The 24,170-nt window shown below is 31.3% G+C and overlaps 1 protein-coding gene across 2 annotated transcripts; it reads left to right on the plus strand.

The window, feature by feature from the left end:
• Window positions 1-23,377, plus strand: LOC108906374 (beta-1,3-galactosyltransferase 5-like). Of its 2 annotated transcripts, none has more exons than XM_018709609.1 (2): window positions 1-283; window positions 20,861-23,377. In XM_018709609.1, the coding sequence occupies exon 2, from the start codon at window positions 20,887-20,889 to the stop codon at window positions 21,970-21,972; it is 1,086 nt and encodes a 361-aa protein (XP_018565125.1). In that variant the 5' UTR covers window positions 1-283; window positions 20,861-20,886; the 3' UTR covers window positions 21,973-23,377. The 2 variants fall into 2 exon arrangements, with proteins under 2 accessions (XP_018565125.1, XP_018565126.1); XM_018709610.1 differs by lacking the exon at window positions 1-283 and adding an exon at window positions 12,400-12,418.
• The last annotated feature ends 793 nt before the right edge of the window (window positions 23,378-24,170 follow it).

A 24,170-nucleotide genomic window follows, 5' to 3' on the forward strand; every position in this document is an offset into this window, starting at 1 on the left:
GCAACGAGGAGAAATCGAATTGTCCGAGCAGTTTTATAAATATATTCGTATATGCGACGCGTTTACATGTACGAGTTTTGTTTATTATTGATAATGCCGGTGTGTGCAGTGCACGCTGTTTTAGGTTCAGCAATCGATATTTTATACTCCAGCATCTCTCGCCCTCACTAAATGAAAACTCTTACCCGAACAGTTGTAGAAGTGTTGTCGAGTTAACATGAGTTAGAGGTTAACTGTAAAATGTAAATCATTACAATAACGTATACATACGATGTTTGACCAGGCAAGTATACCTGATTGTTTCTATTTATGGATTTTAAATTTGCATTTGCAGTTCTTCGCATGTTTTTGAATAAATTGCCTATTGTGAATACCTATCTTTCAATTACTGCATGCTGCTTAAAGCGCCCTATTTTAGGTGTTTATTTTTATCGCAAGAAAGGCCCCTGAGTCCCTGAGATACTTTGAGGTTATAGCAGAACAGACAGAAGCCCCAGCGACCTTATTTTTTGACAGAAATTTACCACTCACAATTCCATCGCCATTCTCTTTTATTTTCCAATTAACGTTAGACATAAAACATTAAAATCCTACAATCCTGTAAGATTAATATTTTACTTGCTACAATAAACATTTTTTGTTGTAATATTCATTGAAGACTAAAGGGTAGAGGTATAATAAACAGTGATTTTATCTCTAATACCTGTAATTAGGAGTTAAATAAACCAGTGAAACTAATTTTTTTCTTGAAAAAATTATAATCAATATGAAACGTTACACCAAATTTTCTTTTTTATGGTCACTTTCTTTAGTGTCTCAGCTCAAAGTGTAAGTGTTTACTAATCCGAAAAAACCTGGTCAGAGAATTTGAGAAAAAAAGATTGAGGACAATTTAGGGGAAGTAAGACAAAATTTGAAAATTCGTGAATCCTAAATGTACAAATATAATAATTTTTGTAGAAAAATATTTTATTTTGTATGTCCATCTGTATCGTCTGTCATCGGACAACGTTAACTATGCCTAATACTGGTATAAATTTATTTATACTCGTACTAAAAGTGACGAGTATTTGTACATCAACATAATTTTTCGTAGGTGTTTCTTAAAGAAAAATGATAATACGCATAAAAAATGTGAAAATGCTATTTAAATTAATTTTTAATTTATAAAATATTTTATAAAAAATGAGACAGGAATTACTGAGGCGTTTGAGAAATTCGTAGAGCAAAATCAATAAAGGGGTTATTGATTTTAGCACCAACTTAAAAAATATACCTACCCGATGGTATGGAAAAGTATTTATGAAATAAAACTTTAAGCCTACCTACTTTTATAATGGTATAATTAAATATAATTGTGTAGAAGTATTTCAGTGAATCAATATTGATTTCTTGGAAGTTATTTGCAAGTAATTGTTTTACATACATATTCTTCGTATCGATAATTGTAGGAAATGAATAGAATTTCCCAAAATTTTAATCATCTGATGGTTTTATCAAGAAATAAAAAACATTAATTTCTAGCAGCTAACTTATGTAATGGCAATAAGAATCATAAATTATGGCGACTATACGACTGCAATACATTTATTTTTACTTATTGTAATTAATTAAATTTGATGATTAGTCTTATTACCTATTAATATTTTTAAACAAATCTGCCTAGTTTTATTTAATAATTGTAAAACGATAATATTTTGAATTTTCAAAATATCTTCTCATTTCTTTTTGTTATAAAAACAATGTTTTTCCTCTTTTTAAAATTATTTAAAACTTTATTTAATACTAATGCTGTCTAAGTTCACTTTTGTGAAATATATTATGGAGATAACTAATAAAATGTATTCCCAGTAGTGTCATTCAAGCATCTAAATTATATTTTGAAAAGTATCAGCCATATTTTTTTCAGAATCTGATAACGTGACGTTTATTTACACCCTTAAAAATGTTTTCGTACTAATTTTCATGTTTTATACCTACCCATTCAAATTAAAGAATGCAATAATTTTTGGTGTATTTTAGTTTTTTCTGAATTAATGTCGAAAGAAGGGTAATTTACACATTTTCTTACAGTTAATTTTTGATATTAAAGAAAAGGAGCCAAGTTAAGTCGTCTATGTTACCAAATTTCAGATAAAAAAATTGTTGATACAGTTTTACAAACCTTATTTTTATTGCAATATTAAGGAAGTTATAGTTTGCAAAATCTTAGTGTCTACTTATTTAGTTAAAACCTCATTTGCTGTATATTTTATTTAGATCTATTTTTCCTGATTTAAATACACATGGAATGTTTGAAGCATCGTTTAGTTAGGTTAGTCACACAAGATAAAATTATATGGGTTGACATGCAAAATTAAAGCATATTTTAATTTCAAATCACTTTCCTTATCTAACTTCCTTTTATTGTTTTATTCCTTAGTTAAGCGATTAGTTTTCGTATATATCTTGCATTCTTCTCACGTAAGTAAATATTTTATTGAGATAATTAATTAAATAAATATCTTTTAAATATTTTATTAGGCTAGTGAACAGAAGGTGCCTATAATAAATTAAAATTACCTGAATCACACCAAATTCCGCATTGCTGCACTGTACTGCTAGGCCATTTGTTGACACTGAATTTATGGCCGAGTCGCCCAGTGCGGTTGTGTTTGTGCCGCGTTTGCCCGCGCGCTCCTTCTTCAACTGGGCGACCAGACTTGTATATGGGTATCGCTAAATAAATATAAGGCCAAGTTTTTCAAAAATTTCAGTGCCGAGCTGCTGCGTCAGCGACTGAACCTACTGCCAACCTCCTGGTTCTTCAATTGAGATCGGAAATACTATTTTATTCGGCACTCAGCATTATCAATGTTTTCTTCTCCACTATTTTCATGAATTTTTGTCTTGATTTTTTTTCCAATGCTGCTATTTAATAAAACTAGTGGATAGATCATTCGATTTTGCAACAAAAACTTAACATATTTGACTTTAGCGACGATTTACTAACATTTTTTCGGTCATATCTTTATAATAGAACTCGATATGTTAAATTTAACGGTTTGAAATCCAATATTTACGTAGTTACATTGGGGGTTCATCAGGGTCTAAACTTGGGTCCGCTACTCTTTCTAGTATTTATTAACGACCTTAACGATATGCTAAATTGTGAAAAGCTTTTGTATGCTGATGATGTTAAAATCTATACTTCCATCTCTTCAGTCAGCCAGGCCCACAATCTTCAGCAAGATATCAATAAACTTGAAGTCTATTAACATCAAACTTAACATAAATGTGCTATACGATTATTATATTGATTCACAAACACCCGGTCGATACAGTTCTAAGGATTTGCGGGTTATGTTGATAGCATTTCATGCTTTTCACAACATTGATTATATTGTCAAGGTAGCTTTTAAGAAATTAGGATTTATAATAAGAAACAGTAAATCAATTAAAGATCCTAACACTCAAAATATTGCACTATGCTCGGGATCCATATTATTGTTGTTGTTACATATTGAATCTATCCAGAAAAAGTTTCTTTCCTTTAGATCTAATGCAATTTATTCATTTAATTAACCGAATCTTACTCAGGACCGAATATGCTGGACCTTATTTATTATATTTACTGCATACCAAAGATAACCCTAACTTTACAATTGTGAACTTATCTCTATAATAGATGACCTAATGGAATGTGAAGTTGGTAGACAATGTTACAATCTGGTAAAAAAATTCCGAAATTTGGAAACATTCTCAGATCTCACTCAGATTTAGGAGGAAATATACTAAACATGACTTTTATTTAGAGTACATATTTATGTGATTAAGTCATGAACTAGTAAAATTGCCAATGTGCTCAATAATAAGTGAAAATATACTCAATAATTTAAGTACATTCACCACACCAATTATTTACAGTGAAAGGGATTCGAAAATTCGTTAAATAAAATAATTGAAGAGTGCATACGCGACTTCTAGATGAAAGTAAACAATTTTTGTGTACAGTGTGTTGCATTAAAAATTGTAACAGTTTCATGATATTTTCCCAAGCGACGCTGTACTGATACAGTCTTAAATGGAACACCCTGTATAGGGAACAATTTTTTTTTCAGTATATTTAAAAAAACAGCGATCATCCCAAAAATCGCGTAGGTATGTTTATGTTTAACTGTTTTTCCAAAAATTAATTTTTGAAGGCATCAAAGGGCCAGACAACTTTTACAGGTAGCTTCTTCTATAAACTCGAAATTATACGAGTAAAAGTTACCGGGGTGCTGATTTTCGGTGGGAAATCCTAGGCGTAATAGGCTTGCTTTAACCTAATAATTAAAAAATGGCTCTAGTTTTCATAAAATGAAGTATAGCTTTTATTACAACAGATGCAGGTTTTAAATGCTCTTTTCCTATTTCCAAAATACTTCCAGTATGTCTGCCTTTGGTTAATAAATTAGTAAATAAATTTGCGAAATGTTTGCCTTCTTTTAATTACCTATCATTGATCCAACTTTAATAGTATTTTAGTGAAATATGATACCTTTTTAACGCTTAGTCAATATTACATCTTGACATTAATCTGATTTGTCATTAACAATCGTTAAAAATTTGATTTTAAGAAAAAACAAAATAATGCTTTGTAGAGTTTCGGATGAATCGTTAGTGTCATTTGAGAAAAACTAAAACATTTAAAAAATTTTAACGCCTAGACACTAAACGAATCAACTTTGTGTCTAGGTCGTTTGACCTCTTGTGGCAGTTCCAATTCTACAGGGTTAATAAAATAATTATGGTAACTTACGGTGAAGATTCATTAAATTAGGTCAATTATATCAACCTTTGTTGGATATACTGGACGACACTGTTATTAACATCTTTAGAATTTTGAAATGTATATTGAACTATGTACATCATTTCTAAGATAACAGGTGTTTAATTTTTTTCGAAGGGCCAAGCGTTTCCAAAACATTCATTTCAAGTTCTATTTTAAACACAACATAATCATGAAAATTAAAAAAAATACTGACAGAAATTTTAGATTTTTTTAGAAAATTGAACATTTAACGTCAATGTTTTTTGGATTTTTGATGATTACATTAGGTATACCAAAAAATTTGACTTGTTGAAAAATGGAACATATATTTTTTTTAGGAAGATCATTAGGGATTATGTGTCCTGTTTCCAAAATATTCAGTGGCTCCGAAGTATTCTCTAGAATTCTTATTGTACCACTCAATAAATTTTTCATGAAGTTCCATCAATCTACGTCAAATAAATTCATAGATATTTTTGAGCAAATGTTATATGCTTTTTTAACTTCAACGCCCTGTATAGGAAAACAGCGCATTTAAATTTTTTATATAGATCCTGTATACGAATAGCAACTTAAGTTAACAGCTAAAATTAAAACACATAGGTTTTTCCAACTTTATCAAATCTCTTGCTGTTGAACCAGGCAACCTTCAGTTATTTTAGGATTCAAGTGAGGGAAAAAAATATTCGTTTGCCAATTTCCCATGTTGTCGGTTTCAAAATTGCAATTAGTGCGAGCCGTGTTTACAACAAACTTAACAGTATATTTTCTTATCATAGCTACTAACTTTTGTATGTATTTGTATAAATACATTACATTAGTTCTATATAGGCTATTGAATTTTCCTAAATGTAAATCGATTAATTGTACAAGGTTATTTACATAACATTGTACTCTCTTTACCCTTTTGCCTTTCTATCCAGGAAAACATTGTAAAGATGAAAATTTTAGGTAATTTCCTTGTGATTTTAAGGCATTTTCTGATTACAATATTATGTTACAAAGTATTTAAATATCTGTTTTAGTTAGAGGGAAAGCATAACTATGCACAGGTTTCCTGGTAATCTCTACCTTCTCCATTGTGGAAGGTCAGTAAATAAACCAGACCGTAGCTTCGTAGGCAGAAAAGTAAAAAAAAAATAATATGTGGGGTGGGGGAGTAGAATGTTATACGAAATATGCTGTATATTGCCTTTGCGTACTGTATAGAATCCTTACTTGAACAACTTTTACTTTTGATTTACAATCATCCTGTTGGTTCAGCTTGTTAAAAATAAATAAAACACTATTATTAGATTATTGCGTAAGTATATAAAATTTTTGGTCTCCTTGCCAGGGATAATATTTGATATTCATCGCAGTCGATTTAATATGAGGTCTGATCAGAGAATAACTGAACTTTTTGAAATAGGCGCTAATGAAGATATTTAGTGATATGCGGTTAACAGCATTGCGTTGTTCAGAAAGTCAAAGATCTAGTGCGTGCAAATCGCCGATTGACTGTTAGAGGAATTGTAGAAGAGGTTAGCATCTCAATTAGGTCATGCCATGAAATTTTTACTGAATCGATGCCTGTTCAATTTGAACAGGCATCGAGTTGCAGCTAAATTCGTTCCACGTTTGGTGACCAACAGAAAGAAAATCGTATGGACGTCTGACGTCAACTCCTTGAACAATCCAATGACGATGAAACATTCATTCAAAGGATCATAACGGGAGACAAAAGCTGGGTTTACGGCTACGACATTGAGACAAAAGAGATCAGAGGTGTGGCGAGATAACTCATCTTTGTCACAGATTACTGTCCTCCCTCACCCTCCTTACTCGCCAGACCTGGCTCTTTGCGATTGTTTCTTATTACCGAAATTAAAATTAGCGCTGAAAGGATGCCGTTTCAGACTACTGATGAGATCAAAGCAAATTCTTCACATAGTTTAAAGGCTATTTCAAATGAAGAAGGAGAGTATTTTGAAGGAGAAAGGACCAATAGTGTATAAATTTAATAATAAATTTTAAAACAAAGTTAGGTTATTTTCTGAACAGACCTTGTATATAGTTTTAGTTTACTAAGTATATTTTAATTTTTAATAGGGACAATACTGTCAAATAATATACAGCCCAAAAATCATTTCCTGTAATGCCTGAAAAGGTTGTGTGCATCAATTAATAGGGTTGTTCACTATAAAAACAAACCATATACAAATTGTTGTTGAGTCAAAGATTTTATATAAAAGAACCTGCCTGTATAGTCAAATTTTAATATATGACAAATTAGTGGTAGAAATCATTTACGAATTTTTTCGTTACTTAAAAACTAGTCTGACGTCATAAGGGGCAATTGAACAAGAAGCTAGTAGCGATCCTATTGCATAATTTTGAAGAAGAAGAAAATATGTCAAAATTGTCCATCAAACCGTGCTGCCCTCTTTCCTGTGTTTTAAACAAAAGTGACACTAGTGACAGCAGTCTATCAATTAAGATTATTTGTGATAATTATTATTAATTTCCTGATTGTAATGGATTCAACAAAATTTAAGTGGTGTTTTGTTTTCCACATTCCATATTATTTCCATAAGACTCCCGAACTGCACTATAAATTTCCATAAATAAATAGGTAGGTATTTTATACAAATAAACACAATAAAATCATTCATTAAATATGTTGATCCTTACCTGACTGCTTTTATACCTCTGATTTCACCAATATTAAAACGCTCGTCTCTTTTTAAAAATTTAATTCATGATCATAAAAATATCAATTTTCGGTAAAATTTACGAAGTAGCTTTCACAAATCCCGATTCACACATTCTGCTTTAATTATAAGGGAAGATAGTAATTGATTATTACTAAATAATAATTTTACTTAATAAACGAATTTGAAGATTAAGCCGTTTTGAAATGTTATAAAAAATCAGTTTTAAATAATTATTTTAGAACTGTTCTGATGCATTTCTCAATCTCTAATTGTGTATATACACATATACGTGTAGAATTATATTATCTACTTTTTGAAATTTGGTCAATAACCCTATTTTATTAGCTCGAGGATTTGTCAATCAAACTGTCACCAATTCGTGGGATATTTGCGAAAGTCAGAAATAAGGGGCTAATGCTATTCTTTGAAACTTTGAAGGAAAATTACAAATATCAATCTGTTATTCTGTTTTTTTTTCTTCTATCTTCATCTTTTCTGTTTTCTGTCCAAAAATCTTTAAAGAATTTTCTTTAATGGTGATACTGATTTTTAAAATTTGTTTGAAAATTGTGTTTAGAGATCTGATTTTTTCAGGCTTGGAAGAAAACGTTGGCAAAAAATAATTCGGTGAACAGGTGTATTATTGTGAATGATAATATATAAAGAAATTTCTGAGTTCAAAGGAACCTCCCTTTTTACAGTGCTTGCAGTGATTGTCAAAGTCAAAATTCCAGAACTAATTTTAGCAATACTACGAAAAACATTGCACTAGTTAAGATAAGAAATTGGTTAGAATTTTAGAACTAGTTAGAATTAAAGTTTTTTAGTATATCCAGAATTGGAAAACTTATAATAATGATAATAATAATTAGTTAATAAACTTGTTTCATTTTGAGTTAACAGGTACTAGAAACACTTCGGACTTGTGCTTAAATAGCACTTACGAATAAACAAAAAAAATTGATGGAATGAAATATTCATGTCCATAATCGTTACTCCTATATATTATTTTTAAGTTTGATTTTTACCAATAAAATTACTAGGCAGATATACTTACTTTTAAATATAATATCAGGTAATTTTATTATTCGCACAGACTTATGGACACGTGTCCCAATAGCATTAGAAACATATTTCTATTGATTATCCAGTAGTTATATTGTCTTTAATATGCTTAATTCACGTTTAATAATATTTGAACCACAACTGAAGTTCTCTATTTGCGTGTCAAGAGTGTCAGTCGTAAGTCAATATAGTGTCAGCGACGTAGGTAATATAAATAATTTTTAATAATGAGGATAATTAGGTAGACAGATTGATAGATTATATAACTGAGAATTGAATGAAAGTACCAGATAATTACGAAATGGTACACATATTCGTAATTTAAAGGGCCTAAATAAATGTATCGTAAGGATTTAATGTGTAGTAGTAGTAACAATTAAGTCAGCTCCAAAAGATGAATTGAATGCATTCTACCTTTCAGGGCTTTGCCTTGACTTGTACATATCCTTATTTGTGCTACTTTAATGTAATTGTTGAAATGCCATTTTTGTGCTTTTTCGCGAAAAGAGGACCTTGATTGGTTGATGTTAATTAACAACTATTTGACACACGATTTTTTACAGTGTTCAATAATCTACTATGCTTTTAATCGTTATTTCGTTTTTATTCAGCATAAACACATTTACAATTTGGAAAAACTTTTAAAAATATTTTGGTAGAGCCAATAAAAATTCAGACGACGAAAGTCAAAGCAAGAAACAGCGTGACCTAGAAACTTGTAAAAGGAACGTTATTAAAATAGCTTGGTTAAGCAGACGAATTTGTTTTAATGCAAGAAGTGCAACGAATCTATCGCGAAAGACGGGTTGTCTTAGAAACATGTCAATAGGTAAGAATTTAACTCGACGAAGCTTTACGTTATTTCACTAGTTTGAATAACAAGACTTATCTGTAAGAGCTTGTGCTTATATTTTTTCTGTCTGTTGCATGATTATTGAGCATATTTAATTAGCATCAAATTACTACCAATAATACTTTTGCATATTTTATTACATCAGTGCAGCTGATATGTAAAGACAATAGTTAAACTATTCTCGGCAGGTACATGATATTCGTGTTCACTGTGCATCTGTAGGTTTGGCAAAACGAGAGCTTTTGCTATATTTGATTGTTATCAGCCACATAATAAAAAGTCCAAACCCAAGAGACCTACATATAATTTCTGAAGGAATTCAATGGGCTGAACAAGATTCTGTAGTCAAAATTCGGGACTTTATGACAAATTTCGAAGAAAAATGAAATATTTGGGTGAAACTGGCTCATATGGGTTAAAACTGACTTATTTGGTCAAAATTTAGGAAAAAATCAGTTTTGATCCATATTTGGGCTGGTATTCACCCAAATAGTGTATTTTCTGAGAAATTTCGAGGTTATGGGTAAATCTTACTAATCATGTTCAGCCCTTCAAAATAGGTAGGTACTACGAAAATGATATATTGGACAAAATATTTTACCAGTTTCACCTAAAAATTTCACTTTTCTCCTAAATTTGTCGTGAAGTCATAAATTTTGACTTTTTGTGTGGCAGTGTAATCTCTAGATGAATAGTCAGTCACTAAAAATGAAACACTGCGTTGTAGCCAGATTGAATCAAAATAATGAAGTGCCTTAATATTTATTTTATTTGTTTGGCCTTGGACAAGTAAGTGGAATAGAAAAAGTTTATGTTTGTTTTGTCGGTGTTCTGAAAATGTAATTTCCATTATAAAACGGTAACGACTAAAATTGTACTTTAATGTAGTTGCTTCACGGATGACGAGTTTGGTAGGTGTAATCGCCAAATTTTAATTATTTATTGACGTTGTTGGATGTTATCTATATGTCGATTTACGTATGAAACAAGACACACAAGGTTACTGTACAATACATTTTTTATCACGATGTTTGATTCAGCCTCAAAAAATTTGATTTAGCTTTTACTAAAAATGTTCACATATGTATACATATACAAGCTCTGAGAATTTTGTTCGAGTTGAAATTTTTCGTTCCAGTTGATGTTTAGATATAATTATAAGCAGATGTTCCTAATATAAATGTCAAGTGTTCCCAATATGTTATGTAAGTGTACTTTTATTGTGATCATATTGCTGCTTTTTTTTCTAAAATCTAGCGTCACAAGTTGATTCATTGTTTAAAAGTTATTTTAATACTCTAGCAATAGGTGAAAGGAAAAACATATTCATCTGGGAAATATTCCTACATATTTTTATAAATATTAAATATACAGGGTGGCCAAATGAAAACGAAAGAGCCATTTTCAGGAACTACGTCAAGATTGTAGAAAAACGCTCAGACCCTTCGATTTTAGATTAAAGGGGGACATTCTTTGCTGGTATTTTTGACTCCGCCAATTTCACTCCCAAGCAAGGGTAAGCATCACCCCAAAATATTTAAATGGCATTGGGGGTTGAGTAATATTTCTTTTGAAAGCTCTTACAATTCTCTTTACAACAGACTTTAAATTTTATATATAAATAATGTTGATATCTCATTTAGTTTTCGTGATATTGTTATTTAAGTCTTAGTGGCAATTTTTTAAATGTGCGATTTTCTGGAACAACGATGCAACGTAAAACTTTGCTTGAAACTAGGGAAAACTTTCCCGAAAACGTTTTAACTTTTGAAACAAGCTCCCGGAGATGTAATCTCGTGAGATGGTCGTATGTAATGTTACAAATAGTTTTTACGATTTACAAGTGGTCGCCAGTCAATTGAAGATAGTCCTCGACCAGGAAGGAATTTGACTTCAACTTATGACTCACTTTCAGAAAGTCAAGGATGTGGTGTGTGCAAATCACCGATTGACTGTGAGAGAAGTTGCAGTAGAGATTAGCATCTTAATTGGATCATCCTGATTGAAAAATTGAACATGCATCGAGTTGCAGCATTTGTTCTTTGTTTGATGATCATATAATAGAAAGAAGATCGTGTGGAAGTTTCTCCTCCTTGAACAATCCAATGAAGATGAAACATTCATTCAAAGGATCACAACGGGAGACGAAAGCTGAGCTTACTGCTACGATATTGACACAAAAGTTCAATCATCACAATGGATTGGCAAATGATCACCACATCCCAAGAAAGCACGCCAGTCTTGTTCCGATGTCAAAATGATGTTACGTGAAGAAATCCGGACCAGAGTTGTGACGAGACAACCCACGGTTCTTGCTTGCCATGAAATGCGCCCGCACACTCAGCTTTGTCAGTTCCTCAGTGTGCCAAAAATCAGATTGCTGTTCTCCCCCACCCTTCTTACTCGCCACCCTTGCCAGACCTGGCTCCTTGCGATTTTTTCTTATTTCCAAAATTAAAATCAGTGTTGAAAGCACTCCGTTTTCAGACTATCTATTGATAACGTCAAAGCAAATTCGTCACAGCTAAAGACCATTTCAAATGATGCTATCCAGAACTGCAATACCTAAAATTTAAAAAAATAAAGTTTGGTTATTTGCTGAAGAGACCTCGTATTACTGAAACGAGTTGTTATATCTGCCGGAGGAGAAATCTTTTTGATAAACTAATGCATTTTGTATTTTCATTACTTTGTTAGATACAGGTAATATTCCAATGTCACGCTTTCTACATAGTTCTGATTTAAATCAGTTTTTACTAGGTACTCGTAAAACTCTAATGTTTGTTCAGGTTCTAGTTACCAGTTGATAGCTGACAATAAAACATAAAAAAACCTTCGAAATTAAATGAACAGGGTGCAAGGTAAAGATTTTATTACAGGTTTCCAAAGATTTTTATTGTTGAATAAATTTGATTTCACTAATTCTATATAGATAGGATAGCCGAAGATCAATGCAGGCTTATTTCTTTTTTTTTTTAGTGGAAGTGATGATTGTGGTGGATCTAGTAGGTAGGCAACTTGATCTAAATCGGATTATTTTTATCCAAGGAAGCTACCCTCGAAGTATAGTCCGTTCGACTCCATACACCTTGTATAGGGAGACGTCATGCAGGGCATCGTCGTATATTTTTCTCACTTTTAGTTAAGATGAGATAAATAGTAATTAACGGACTTTTGGAGCCAAATATATGTAAAAAGTCATCTTAACCTTGCCATTGCTTTGTTGTCCTTGAACTTAGGTCACGTACTTTTTTTTAATTGAGATGAATAATTAATTAAATCCATTATGTCGTTAATCTTACGCAAGACTGAATGTAGAATACGATATTCGGGTTACGGCTACATTATTTTTCATAAATTTACTCGTTTAGATATGGTTTATTATTGGCCTCTACATTCTCTCATTTTGTTAAATAGGTACCGTTTAGATTATTTTAGAATTTAAAAATATTAAATAAGTTTATTCCTCTCATTAATGTCATTATTTTTGTGATGTGTTGGTTAAAATCGAGGATTTTTTTTTCATTTAAATATTATCCTAACTCATAACACAACGTATCTGATATGTTGTCATGTTGTTTTGATAAATTGTTTTAAATTGCAGAGATGTTTTGGTTTATTTATAAACTGTTTCCGGCAGACTGTCTGTGAGAAGACTAATTGTACATTAGTCCTTATGAAACCATTCAGACGAAACATCTGAACTGGTAACGAAAATTTCTTAAATCTTGGCATCAATATTAATGATTCGTTCGACAAACCGTTACATCTACGCTCGAGATAATGCGATCGTTGATTGGTTGAATAAAATCTCGTAAAATTACACCAATTACAACCGGTGAAACAGAGTGTTGTGTTTTAATGTGATCTCGATCTTACTGTTTTAATAATTTTAAATTTTATCGAAATTTAATAGCCGACATAAAGGAAAAAAATTATGTTCCAAACAAAGTTACTGGTAACGTGGCTTGTAATTATTTATTAAAAATATATGTAGAATTTAATATATTTATACATACATACGTAAATGCTCCAAATTTGCGCATTTGTTAATTAAGAGTTTTATGAATAATAATTGAAAAGTAATAAGTACATTTGCATTACGTAAAAGTCAACAACAAATACAAATTAATGGGAAGGATAGTTGATTTCAACTAATGTCGTGCAAGTAAGGAAAAGTTCTGGTGAATGAATACTTTTATCATCAAAAACCTGTGGTTAAGCTTGATCCAACTTATTTTTAACTTTACCTTGCTATTTACGTTTTTTTCATGAGACTTTACCGGAATATTCTATACTTTAACTGCCTTACGATATACATCATACCCCCCCACGTTAGGGAATAATAATGAAAGGGAAATTTTTACAAACCAGTGAATAAGCAAAAGAAAGCCTATAGATTGGCCAGCGAGGTCACCGGATCTTAATCTCCTCGGTTATAACAAACACAATTCTATCGACACTGTAAGAAGTATTATTACTATACTCCAGAAGTTCTCTACTGACAAGGAGAAGGTAAGGTAGTCGGATTTTTGTAATTTTTGATATGTATGGTACGTGTAGTTTGGATCTTGAATAAGAATTTTCCGAAGTAGTTCGACGCAACGTTCATAAATTACCGTGATAATCGTTTTGAAGTTTTACCTGACAGCTAAATCCACTAGATGTGACACATTCTTCAACTGGGAGCGTGGCCTAATTGGTAGCGTTTGGGACTAACAGTCACGATATCGATGGTTCAAGTCCGTATCGTGACATTTTTTTTTTTCAAATCGCACCATATGGTTTTTTATTTTTCTCGAAAATTATGAACAATCGAAATATTATAATAAATATGTATATGTAGGAATATTCTTAAAATATTTCATTAAAATGCACAATTGGTTGATAAACAATATTTATTATGAATTAACAGTTTCTTTAAAAAAAAAAACAAAGAGGTCAGATAGGTTTTTTATTTTATTTTTAGTATTTGACATTTTACGCAGTGTGGCATAAGCCAGAATGATAGTTATCATAGAAACATGGGAAGTATAAATTTTTATAAGCATCTATCATGTCGTGTAAATGTTGTTTTTACAGGCGCATTTTGTATTCAAAATATCGACGTCGAAGCAAATTTCGTTAACATTTTGAAAGATTGTTCTTTCATCACTCAGTTTCGATGCTTCTCTACCCTTTGTGGAATTTACCTAAACTTTTTATGCCCGAGCAGGTGTGTTCTGTAAGCGGCTTTTTAAACACGGTGGACGACCCACACAACCTAGCTCAAAATGATAATTAAACACGTGAAGAATATTCCTACATACAGTTTTCATAATATTTCGTTTGTTCATAATTTTCGAGATCAGAAAAAGATAATGAAAGGAAGCTAGATGCTTAAAAAATTTCTACTTCCCATTTTTTTATGATAGCTAACATTCTGGCTCGTGTCACACTGCGTAAAATGTCAAATACTAACATAAATATAAAATAAAAGAACATCCTACCAGACCTAGTTTGTTTTTTTTTAATGAAATCTTATTGTTAATTCATAATAAATATTGTTTATCAACCAATTGTGCATTTTAATGAAATATTTGAAGAATATTTCTACATATACATAAGTATTTATTATATTTCGTTTGTTCATAATTTTCGAGATGAAAAAAATAATAAAAAACCATATGGTGCGTTTTGAAAAAAATATAAAAAATTCACGCGACGGACTCAAACTACAGTTTCTCTATACAAGACAGTGGTGACAATATCGACTAAACCTCGCTCATCCGCCATGTTGCATCCAATGTCAAATTAAAAGTAACTTATAAAAAATAAATTAAAGACAAGAGTATTTTTATTATAAATTTTACGCACAGATTTTAAGCAAATAACTCGCTTGGAAAGTGATTTTAAATAATGAATTAATGTAGAATCTATTTGTGCAATAGGGGAGGACAAATATATAATAGTAGCAACTATGGTTTTTATTTTCTAGGCAAGTAAAATTAAGCTTACCTACATTACACAATGAAATTTATTGAGTTTACATTACAAAAATAAATACTTAATACTAGTGATAGTATTTGTTACAATAAATGTCCAGCAATACTTTTACATGCAAGCTTTTTTATGCTTTTTGTCATTTTTTGGAAGTTATGTTTAATCGGAACATAATAAATCTTTTAACAATATTATATTTGATCTGATGACAATTTGGTAGATCTAAATTTAAACCAGACATTTCTTTTAAGAAAAACTTTTAAATTTATGTTTTGTCAATCGCAAAAAATGATGTAAAACACTTTCCATCTGCAAGAAGAAACAAAATACCACTTCATTGCAAAAAAGAGTGCATGTTCTCTAAAAATCTTAAGTACGCTAAATTTTGAAAATGTTTTATAAATCGGCGTTTTAGAATTAAGTAACAGCGTGTACACAGTTTGCACAAGTTTTTGATGTTTTAACGATACTTTGAACGATATATCCGCACACATTATAAAGAGAATTTAATTCACTAAAACTAAGATTAAATTTTGGTTCTTCTATGTTAGCTGGAACCTTAACTTCCTATAGTAGGTGTTATATTTTTTGTAATAGTGTCCAAAAAACCTAAAAGAAATTCACGGTGGTCGTCCTTATATGAGCTTCTGCAAACATTATAACTATCCCTTAGCACAGAATACCCAATATAGGATCACTAATTATTACCAAAATTAAAATAAAACAATACAAATATTGAATAACACCACAAGAACGCTCCTGACACATGACACATCACAGATGAATTTGACACTGGATGCAACATGGCAGCTAAAATCACGTGGACCAATTAAAAATGATACACTCTATTGTCGTCACTGTCTTGTATAGAGTAACTCAAACCAGCGATCTCGTGTCAGTCCCGAACGCTCCCAGTTGAAGAATGTGTCACAAAGTGGATTTAGCTGTCAGGTAAAACTTCAAAATCGATTATCTCGGTAATTTATGAACGTTGCGTCGAACTACTTCGGAAAATTCTTATTCAAGGTCCAAACTACACGTACCATAAATATAAAAAATTTCTAAAATCCGACTAGGGCTGACAGGTTTCCAATACTAAAGAGCGGGACATTTGAGTCAGCACGAAGGGAAGTTAAATTAAAGGCTTAATGTACAAAGTAAGTATATTGCTTTATTGTTTAACATTGTACATACTTAACAAATTATTGCAAATATTTTTCATTAGATTTCGCCAGTTGCAATTTTTTTTTTCTGTCTCGGTTTTCAAATAATTGAAAAATTCATTGCAAGTCGTTTTAAAATTAAACTTAACCATTAGTTCGGCTTCTATGGTATTCATTAACAGGGAGTTTCTCTCCTTTCTCCACACTTTATTCATAAAGCTAAATACGCGTTCTGAAGACGCGTTAGAATGAGGCAAGGAGGAAACAAAATGATTTAAATTAATTTATTTTTAAATGGTGATATAGAGTTCAGCCAAGAAAGATTTTAATTTTGAATATTCCTCAAACAATAAATCCTGATTTATTGCAATTTAAAAATTCTCGGCAACTTCTACAATTTTGTCAAAATTAAAATCATTTTCCAGTCATGATTTCTAATGATTTTAATCTAGTGTCATTATAATTAAACCACTTTTTTAAATAATTAAATTCCCCTCTTGCCAGTGCAAATTCTATCAGTGCGCTCTGTACAAATACATCTATTCGACATAACTGAAAGTCGGGATTATTGCGTCCCGATTAAGAGCGAGGCGGGACGCGGGACAAATCAAATGAAATCGGGACAATCCCGCCTAAATCGGGACACCTGACAGCCCTAAATCCGACTACCTTACCTTCTCCTTGTGAAATTAACTTATCTTCGTCAAAGCCATCACGTGAATGTGATGTAATCCCTTTCCACATTTGTTGTAAGGATAGAGGGGTTAGGGGGTTGTTTTTAGTAGTAGTAATAATTCTTCTTGCTTTGTGCGTATTCTGGAAGTGTGTCAAGGGATTCTATAAAAAATCGATGGCGCCAGACGCTTCAAGTAACACAAACAACAGACGTGTTTGTAAAAATAGGAATCGAATTTTGTTTTTTATTATGGAACTGTACACACTTCTGTGGTTATGTTTTCTAACAAAATCAGTTATCAAATATTAATTTTAGTTTGTATCCAAATTCGGTTTATGTATCTTGTAATATTTGAGTTTTATACAATAGAATGTGAACCATTTAATATCATTAAATTCAGTAACGCGTTCAGTTCATTTGCATTTCATATTTCACTGTACTTTTAGTGGCGTGGCGAATATTTTCATTTTCGTTTAAATGGACTCTTAGTGTGACGTCACATATTTAGGCGACAAGCAACAAATTGTCTTAGTTAAAATTGTACCGAATCTGACCCTTGTGTACTATTTAATTAAATTAATTTATTTTTACAAGGATTTGGAAGTATTTAAGAACAACCAACATGTGTTTTGTAAAATATATACACTAATGTGCTTAAAAAACGATATAAAAGTATATTCCTAAAATTAGTAAAGGAAAAAATTACTCCTTTCATCATTAGTGTATTTTCTCTTTTTGTTTAAACTTGGCATTTTGTAGTTCTAATAAGTATTGTTATTGTTTTTCTTGGTGTTGTACTGTGTCAGTGTGTTTATAGAGTGTTTTTTTCATCAAGTGGTTTATTATCGATAACCATAACCGAACCTTCCTTGAATTATATCCTGTTGTGAGGCTACATCGCTTACATGAAATTATCTTTAATGCACATTGATATAATCTTAATTTATTAATTACTATAAAAGTCAATAATGTTCTATAAATTTAAATATATAAATTCTATAATTCTATTACTTTGTCACTTGGAGATTGAAACTTCTTAAATATTTCTAATATTGCCAGAATATCGCAATTAGTCCACGGGACGTACAAAGAAAAAAATGATTACCAGCAAGCTGTAACTTTGCGTGCAGCTTAAGTTTGACGAGTCTCCCAAGATTTGACTACGAGGAAAATTCAACAGTGGTAAGTTTTCCCGTGATTTTCAGGAGAACATGTCAATCTGGCATAAACATGGAATGTTATGACCAGCACTTTTTTTTCAAGTTTAAATGAAAGATATATTTTTTTTAACCCCCCAAAAAATTTGTCCGACAAAAATGTTGGGTATTTTGAGATTGTCTCCCACCCCAAATATGTCGATTTGGTGACATTATGGTTGGTGACAACCAGCAAGCTGATTTTCCTGGGAGGGTTTGGTAATAAGATTTGAAATGAAAGTATCTTATTGTCCGACAAAATTCTTGAGAAGTTTTTGCAGTCCGACGCCCCGAAGATGTGGACTTAACGACAACATTGTTGGTGATAACCAATCTGGTTTTCATTTTTTTCTCTAATAATTGAAATGTATAACACAATAATATACTTGTCCGCCAAAAATATTGGAAAATTTGCCTTAAAAATGCGAAAAATAACTATTTTTATGGTACCTAATGTTCATTCCGCTATAAAATAATTAATTTTTTAATGAAAAAATAAAGAAGAATAAGTAAGAAAATTATCTTGTTAACAGGAGCAACAGAAATTGAAATTCATAAATAATTATGACTAACTAATTTAATTACTCTCCATCAAAATGATTTTTTTTGTTCAAGAAACTTATATGTACATTTTATTTTATAAACTATTGTAACTATTTTATAAAAAATGGTAACTGTACAATGAATGCATACATTTTTGCTTGTTTTTTTTTTTTAAATTAAAATTTGCAATCTTGTTTTGACAAACAGTTTACACATAGTTTTGTTCTTGAAAAACCAATTAAACCAATTTTAAAAATATTATTATACATTTATCAACGCGTTTATTAAAAGATTGTCTTGTTATAAAGTAGAAATCCTTAATGCGAAATCACTTTGCAGCATTTAAAACCTGCTGCCAAAGTTCTTAACAGGTGTTTATAGTTTCTCCATAAACAACTGATTTCATGTAACCTCAAAAATGGAAGTCTCGGCATTCCCTCTCACATTTATGTACATACAATTTAAATTAAGATGTAATTTTAGGTACGAATAATACTTAATGGACAGTAGCATACAAATGATAGCAATAAGACAAGTGGTTCAACAGCATTGGAAGTTTCAAAGCCAAATATCTTGGAAAATAAGAATTTGATTCCCAAGATGAGATACCTTAAAGTATAAAAAAGTTATGTCGTTTTTAACACATTCAATCTACTGCAGCTAGCGCTCTCTATGAACTTTAACCAAAATGTGAACACATTTCCTCTACTTAAGGAACTCCAAACCTCAAAATTTTGCGAGGATATTTGCATTTATTAAGGAATAAATGAAAAAAAACTAAAATAATATTTTACATTTAACACCCTGTATCTCTTTAACTATCATCTTTTTAACTAAGGTAAGTTCGGCTAAATGGCAATATTTTTGCTTCGAGAATCTACCCATGAATTTTGACCTATTAGCTCGGGACCACCCTGCATACAATTTTTTTGTAATTGTATAAAAAAATAAATTTAAATTAGTCATATTTATTTTGAAATTTGAGAAATTTAAACAATTTTTTTTTATTCATATATTTTTTTTATTAAATATAAATTTTTCTTCCACATCATGCGTAAGTATTGAAACCGCAAAATTTTATAGTTTAATTTTGTCGGACAAGCAAAAAAAACGATAATTTAGTCGGACAATTAAATTCTCAGATTAATGTTGCATTTTTTTTTAATAATGACGCTTTTTTCCGACAGCTGGTTATCACCATCCATGTTGTCGTTAAGTCAACATCTTCGGGGCGTCGGACTGCAAAAACTTCTCAAGAATTTTGTCGGACAATAAGATACTTTCATTTCAAATTACCAAACTCTCCCAGAAAAATCAGCTTGCTGGTTGTCACCAACCATAATGTCACCAAATCGACATATTTGGGGTGGGAGACAATCTCAAAATACCCAACATTTTTGTCGGACAAATTTTTTGGGGAGGTTTAAAAAATGTATATCTTTCATTTAAACTTAAAAAAAAGTGCTGGTTATAACATTCCATGTTTATGCCAGATTGACATGTTTTTCTGAAAATCACGGGAAAACTTACCACTGTTGAATTTTCCTCATAGTCAAATCTTGGGAGACTCGTCACACCTAAGCTGCACGCAAAGTTACAGCTTGCTGGTAATCATTTCTTTCTTTGCACGTGGGCCCGTGGACTAAATATTTAATGTAATTTTTTTGGCACTTATGTCCAGAGTACATTACGTCGAAAATCGATGGGGTTGTCTATTATTTGGCTAAAATGACGTCATTACTAAAAAGGTCTATTACCATTGACCGGATTTAGAGGTTTTATTACAACAACTAGTTTTAAAACATTTTCTTAAGGGCATATGTCAATACGTTTTACTGTAACTATTTCTATACTGTTTTTCTGTACCTAATGTGACTGTTTTTGTTTGCAGGATGACCCTTGGCAAATGCTTTGAACATGCTTGAGAAAAGACTTTGGTCGAATGTTTTTTTCATTTGGGTTGGAGTTTTAACATGCGTGTTGTTATGGCAGATAGTCCAGAATCCCCGTTCTTCTCAGATGCACACCGTCTACACCTTGTACACCCAGAACTACAGTAGATTTTCCTACCCAATCAGCCAACTTCCTGCGACGGATTATAATCAACTTATTAACCTCGGTTTTAGTTTTTCCGTACTCAATTTAGTCTGCAACGAATCCAAACCGTTATTACTGGTATTAGTCCATTCCTCGCCAAAAAACTTTGCGAAAAGGAGGACGATTAGAGAGACGTGGGGAAAAAACGAGGAAGATGTCAAAATCCTGTTTATGCTTGGGTCCGTTAATTCAAGTGACCTACAGAAGACTTTAGAGGAGGAGAATAGATTGCATAACGACTTTATTCAGGGAAGCTTTCTAGATACTTACAGGAACATTACTTATAAACATGTGATGGTTTTTAAGTATGCTATTTATCATTGCCCACAGGCCAAGTATATCCTTAAGACTGACGATGATGTTTTTGTTAACATGCCATCGATGAAGACATTTCTCTCAGTTGATCTGTCACCTTACGGTGCCAATGAAGTATTATTTTGTACACCAAGAAGGAATACAAAGGTTCTAAGGACTTACCGCTCGAAATGGAGAGTTTCCTTTTCCGAATATCCAAATAGAAATTACCCTACTTACTGCCCAGGCTGGACTCTACTCTATTCTCCAGACGTAATATTTGCTCTATATAAGGAGGCGCAAAAAGCGGATTATTTTTGGATAGATGATATTCACATAACAGGGACGTTGACGGAAAAAATTCACGTGACTCATACAGATATTGAACATCTAGTGATATCCCCAAAAGACTTGCGTTCTATCGTTAATGATTACTCCTACAATGTTTCGAAACCATTTCTGTACGGAAGAGCCAATTTAAACGAAAAAGAAATCAGAGCCTTATGGAAGTTCGCCACTACGCATTCTCCGCCTAGGTCAATATTCAAGGAATTTAGTAGGCAAACGCCGTATGTGATTTTTGTATTTAAGAATACTCACTTGCTCGAATGATTTACTTTTGTATATGTTTATCTCATATCAGACAAAGAAGAGATTTGTTAGACGAACGAAGGTAAAATTTTCTATATTTCTGTAGAAAGTAGGGTAAATAAATTTCTGGTACTTCAGAAGTTGTATCTGAAAATCAAAGTAGATTCATGAAAGTCCATTTCAAGATCCAAGTTGTATCAAACAAAATGTGAAAATGTGATGTTTACAATTGTTAAGCTTCAGTATTTACCACAATTTGTAGGTTTTGTCGCATTTTCAAACAATGCAACAGAGTTTGACACAACTTCACAAAGGTGCATTTTAAGACTGTTAGCTCATTCCATGTCAATTAAAAGTGCAATCTACTGGTTAAAGCAAATGATGATGATTGATTGCACTTTTTCATTGTATTGTTTGTCATATTTTTTTGTATCAGGTTACTTAGCTTCCTTTTGAGCAATTTGAACCGGAATATTGCTAAAATATTGCTTAAGCGAATCTTGTAATTTCACAGTTCAACTATTTCAGGTGGTATTCATCAAATATTATGCAGGAAACGTACAGTAGCTAGCTAAGTATGTATGTAAGTATGCCTTTACCTAGTCAAGATATGTTAATGTGATATTAAGTACTTAAGAAACTAGCTTCAAATTGGTCTTCTTAATCATATGAGATAAACATGTCCTAATGATATTTATGTAGTAATGAGATTCATTAAGAAAAATTAGTTTTGTTACGGTTCAGTAAATTTTTGTTTTTTATTTACTGTGGACTTGAAAATACTCTTTTATTAATGTGAATCGAAGTAAAATAAGTTAATTTCGTTTAATTGTTATATTTCTCTTGTGGGAATTTTACTTGTGCATCGTTTTATTTTATTAAGAGAAGGTGCCATTTGCAGTTATACGTTTGTAGCATGGGAAAATGTTTATGTTTTATTGTTTACGTGGTGGGTGGAAAGTGATCGAATTTTAGATTTAGAAAAAGTGCCTACTACTTAATATTCGCGTATTGTTAATATTTTATATTGTAGGTGAGAAGATGGGTCCATGTAAAATTAGTACCTAAATAGATTGAATATGTATATTTATTTTTTTCCTGCATTTTCTTATTATATATTATAATACTGTTATAACTAACTGAATACGGTCTATGTATCGTATAACTTCAGTACCTACCTACAAAAATGATGTTTTTAGAGCGACATTAGTTTGTATTTTATACATAATTTCCTTATTACAAATTACGTTCTTATTATTTTTATTAAAAATTAAGAATATAGAGTATATTTTTTGTAAATATATAAATATATATAGTACATAGCTTATAATTACTGTTCATTAAAAGATCTGAATAACTATTTAAAAAATTGTTATTACGAAAATACTTTCTAACCGTCAAATAAATATGTGCCAAGATTGCAAAATAGAAGCTTAGAATTGCAACTTGTTTTATTTCAATGTGGGTCAAAACATCTGAAAAATAAAATATATTTTTGATTTGTACCCCATTTCTTATTCTGCTTTGCCTCAATACGAGCAAATTTAGTGGAACTTTACGAAAGTTGTTTTTCAGTTGTAGGTAACTAAAAAAATGCTGTAAAAAGACTCAAAAACCTTTTAGACCCAGTACAACCAATTTCATCTGGCAGGTGAAACGTGCAAACATGAGAAAGCGCGCACTACATATAAAAGTTAGAGGATCGAGTAGTGGGAAGTAAAGTGGTCGCCAGGCCGCCGTCTTTTGGTATAGTCTTTCCGAAGTCAGTTGAACATGTATAAAAACATCTAGCAACAAAATTTAATGAGTTTCATGGGCCTCCCTAAAAAAGTTTTCTCCTAAACGTAAAAAATTATAATAATTTGCATATAATGTGTAGAAAATTTCTATTATATGTTCATTTGACCAACAACATATTTTAATTATTTATGTCCTCAAACAATTTTATTATATTGATGGTAAATTTCTCCAAATGTCTCTAAAATGCCATGTTGTGGTAATATTAGAAAACAAAATATTCCTCTTATTTCTGCCTTTCGCAATTCTAATATGAATGATTAATAGAAGGTGCCTATAATGAATTAAAATTACCTGTATCGCACCAAATTCCGCATTACTGTACTGCACTGCTAGGCCATTTATTGACAACCTAATTTAAGGCCAGGTGGTCCAGTGCGGCTGTGTTTGTGCCTCGTTTGCCCGCGCGCTCTTCAACTTTC

Source organism: Anoplophora glabripennis, unplaced genomic scaffold (genome assembly GCF_000390285.2).
Source record: "Anoplophora glabripennis isolate ALB-LARVAE unplaced genomic scaffold, Agla_2.0 scaffold139, whole genome shotgun sequence".
NCBI classification, from domain to species: domain Eukaryota; kingdom Metazoa; phylum Arthropoda; class Insecta; order Coleoptera; family Cerambycidae; genus Anoplophora; species Anoplophora glabripennis.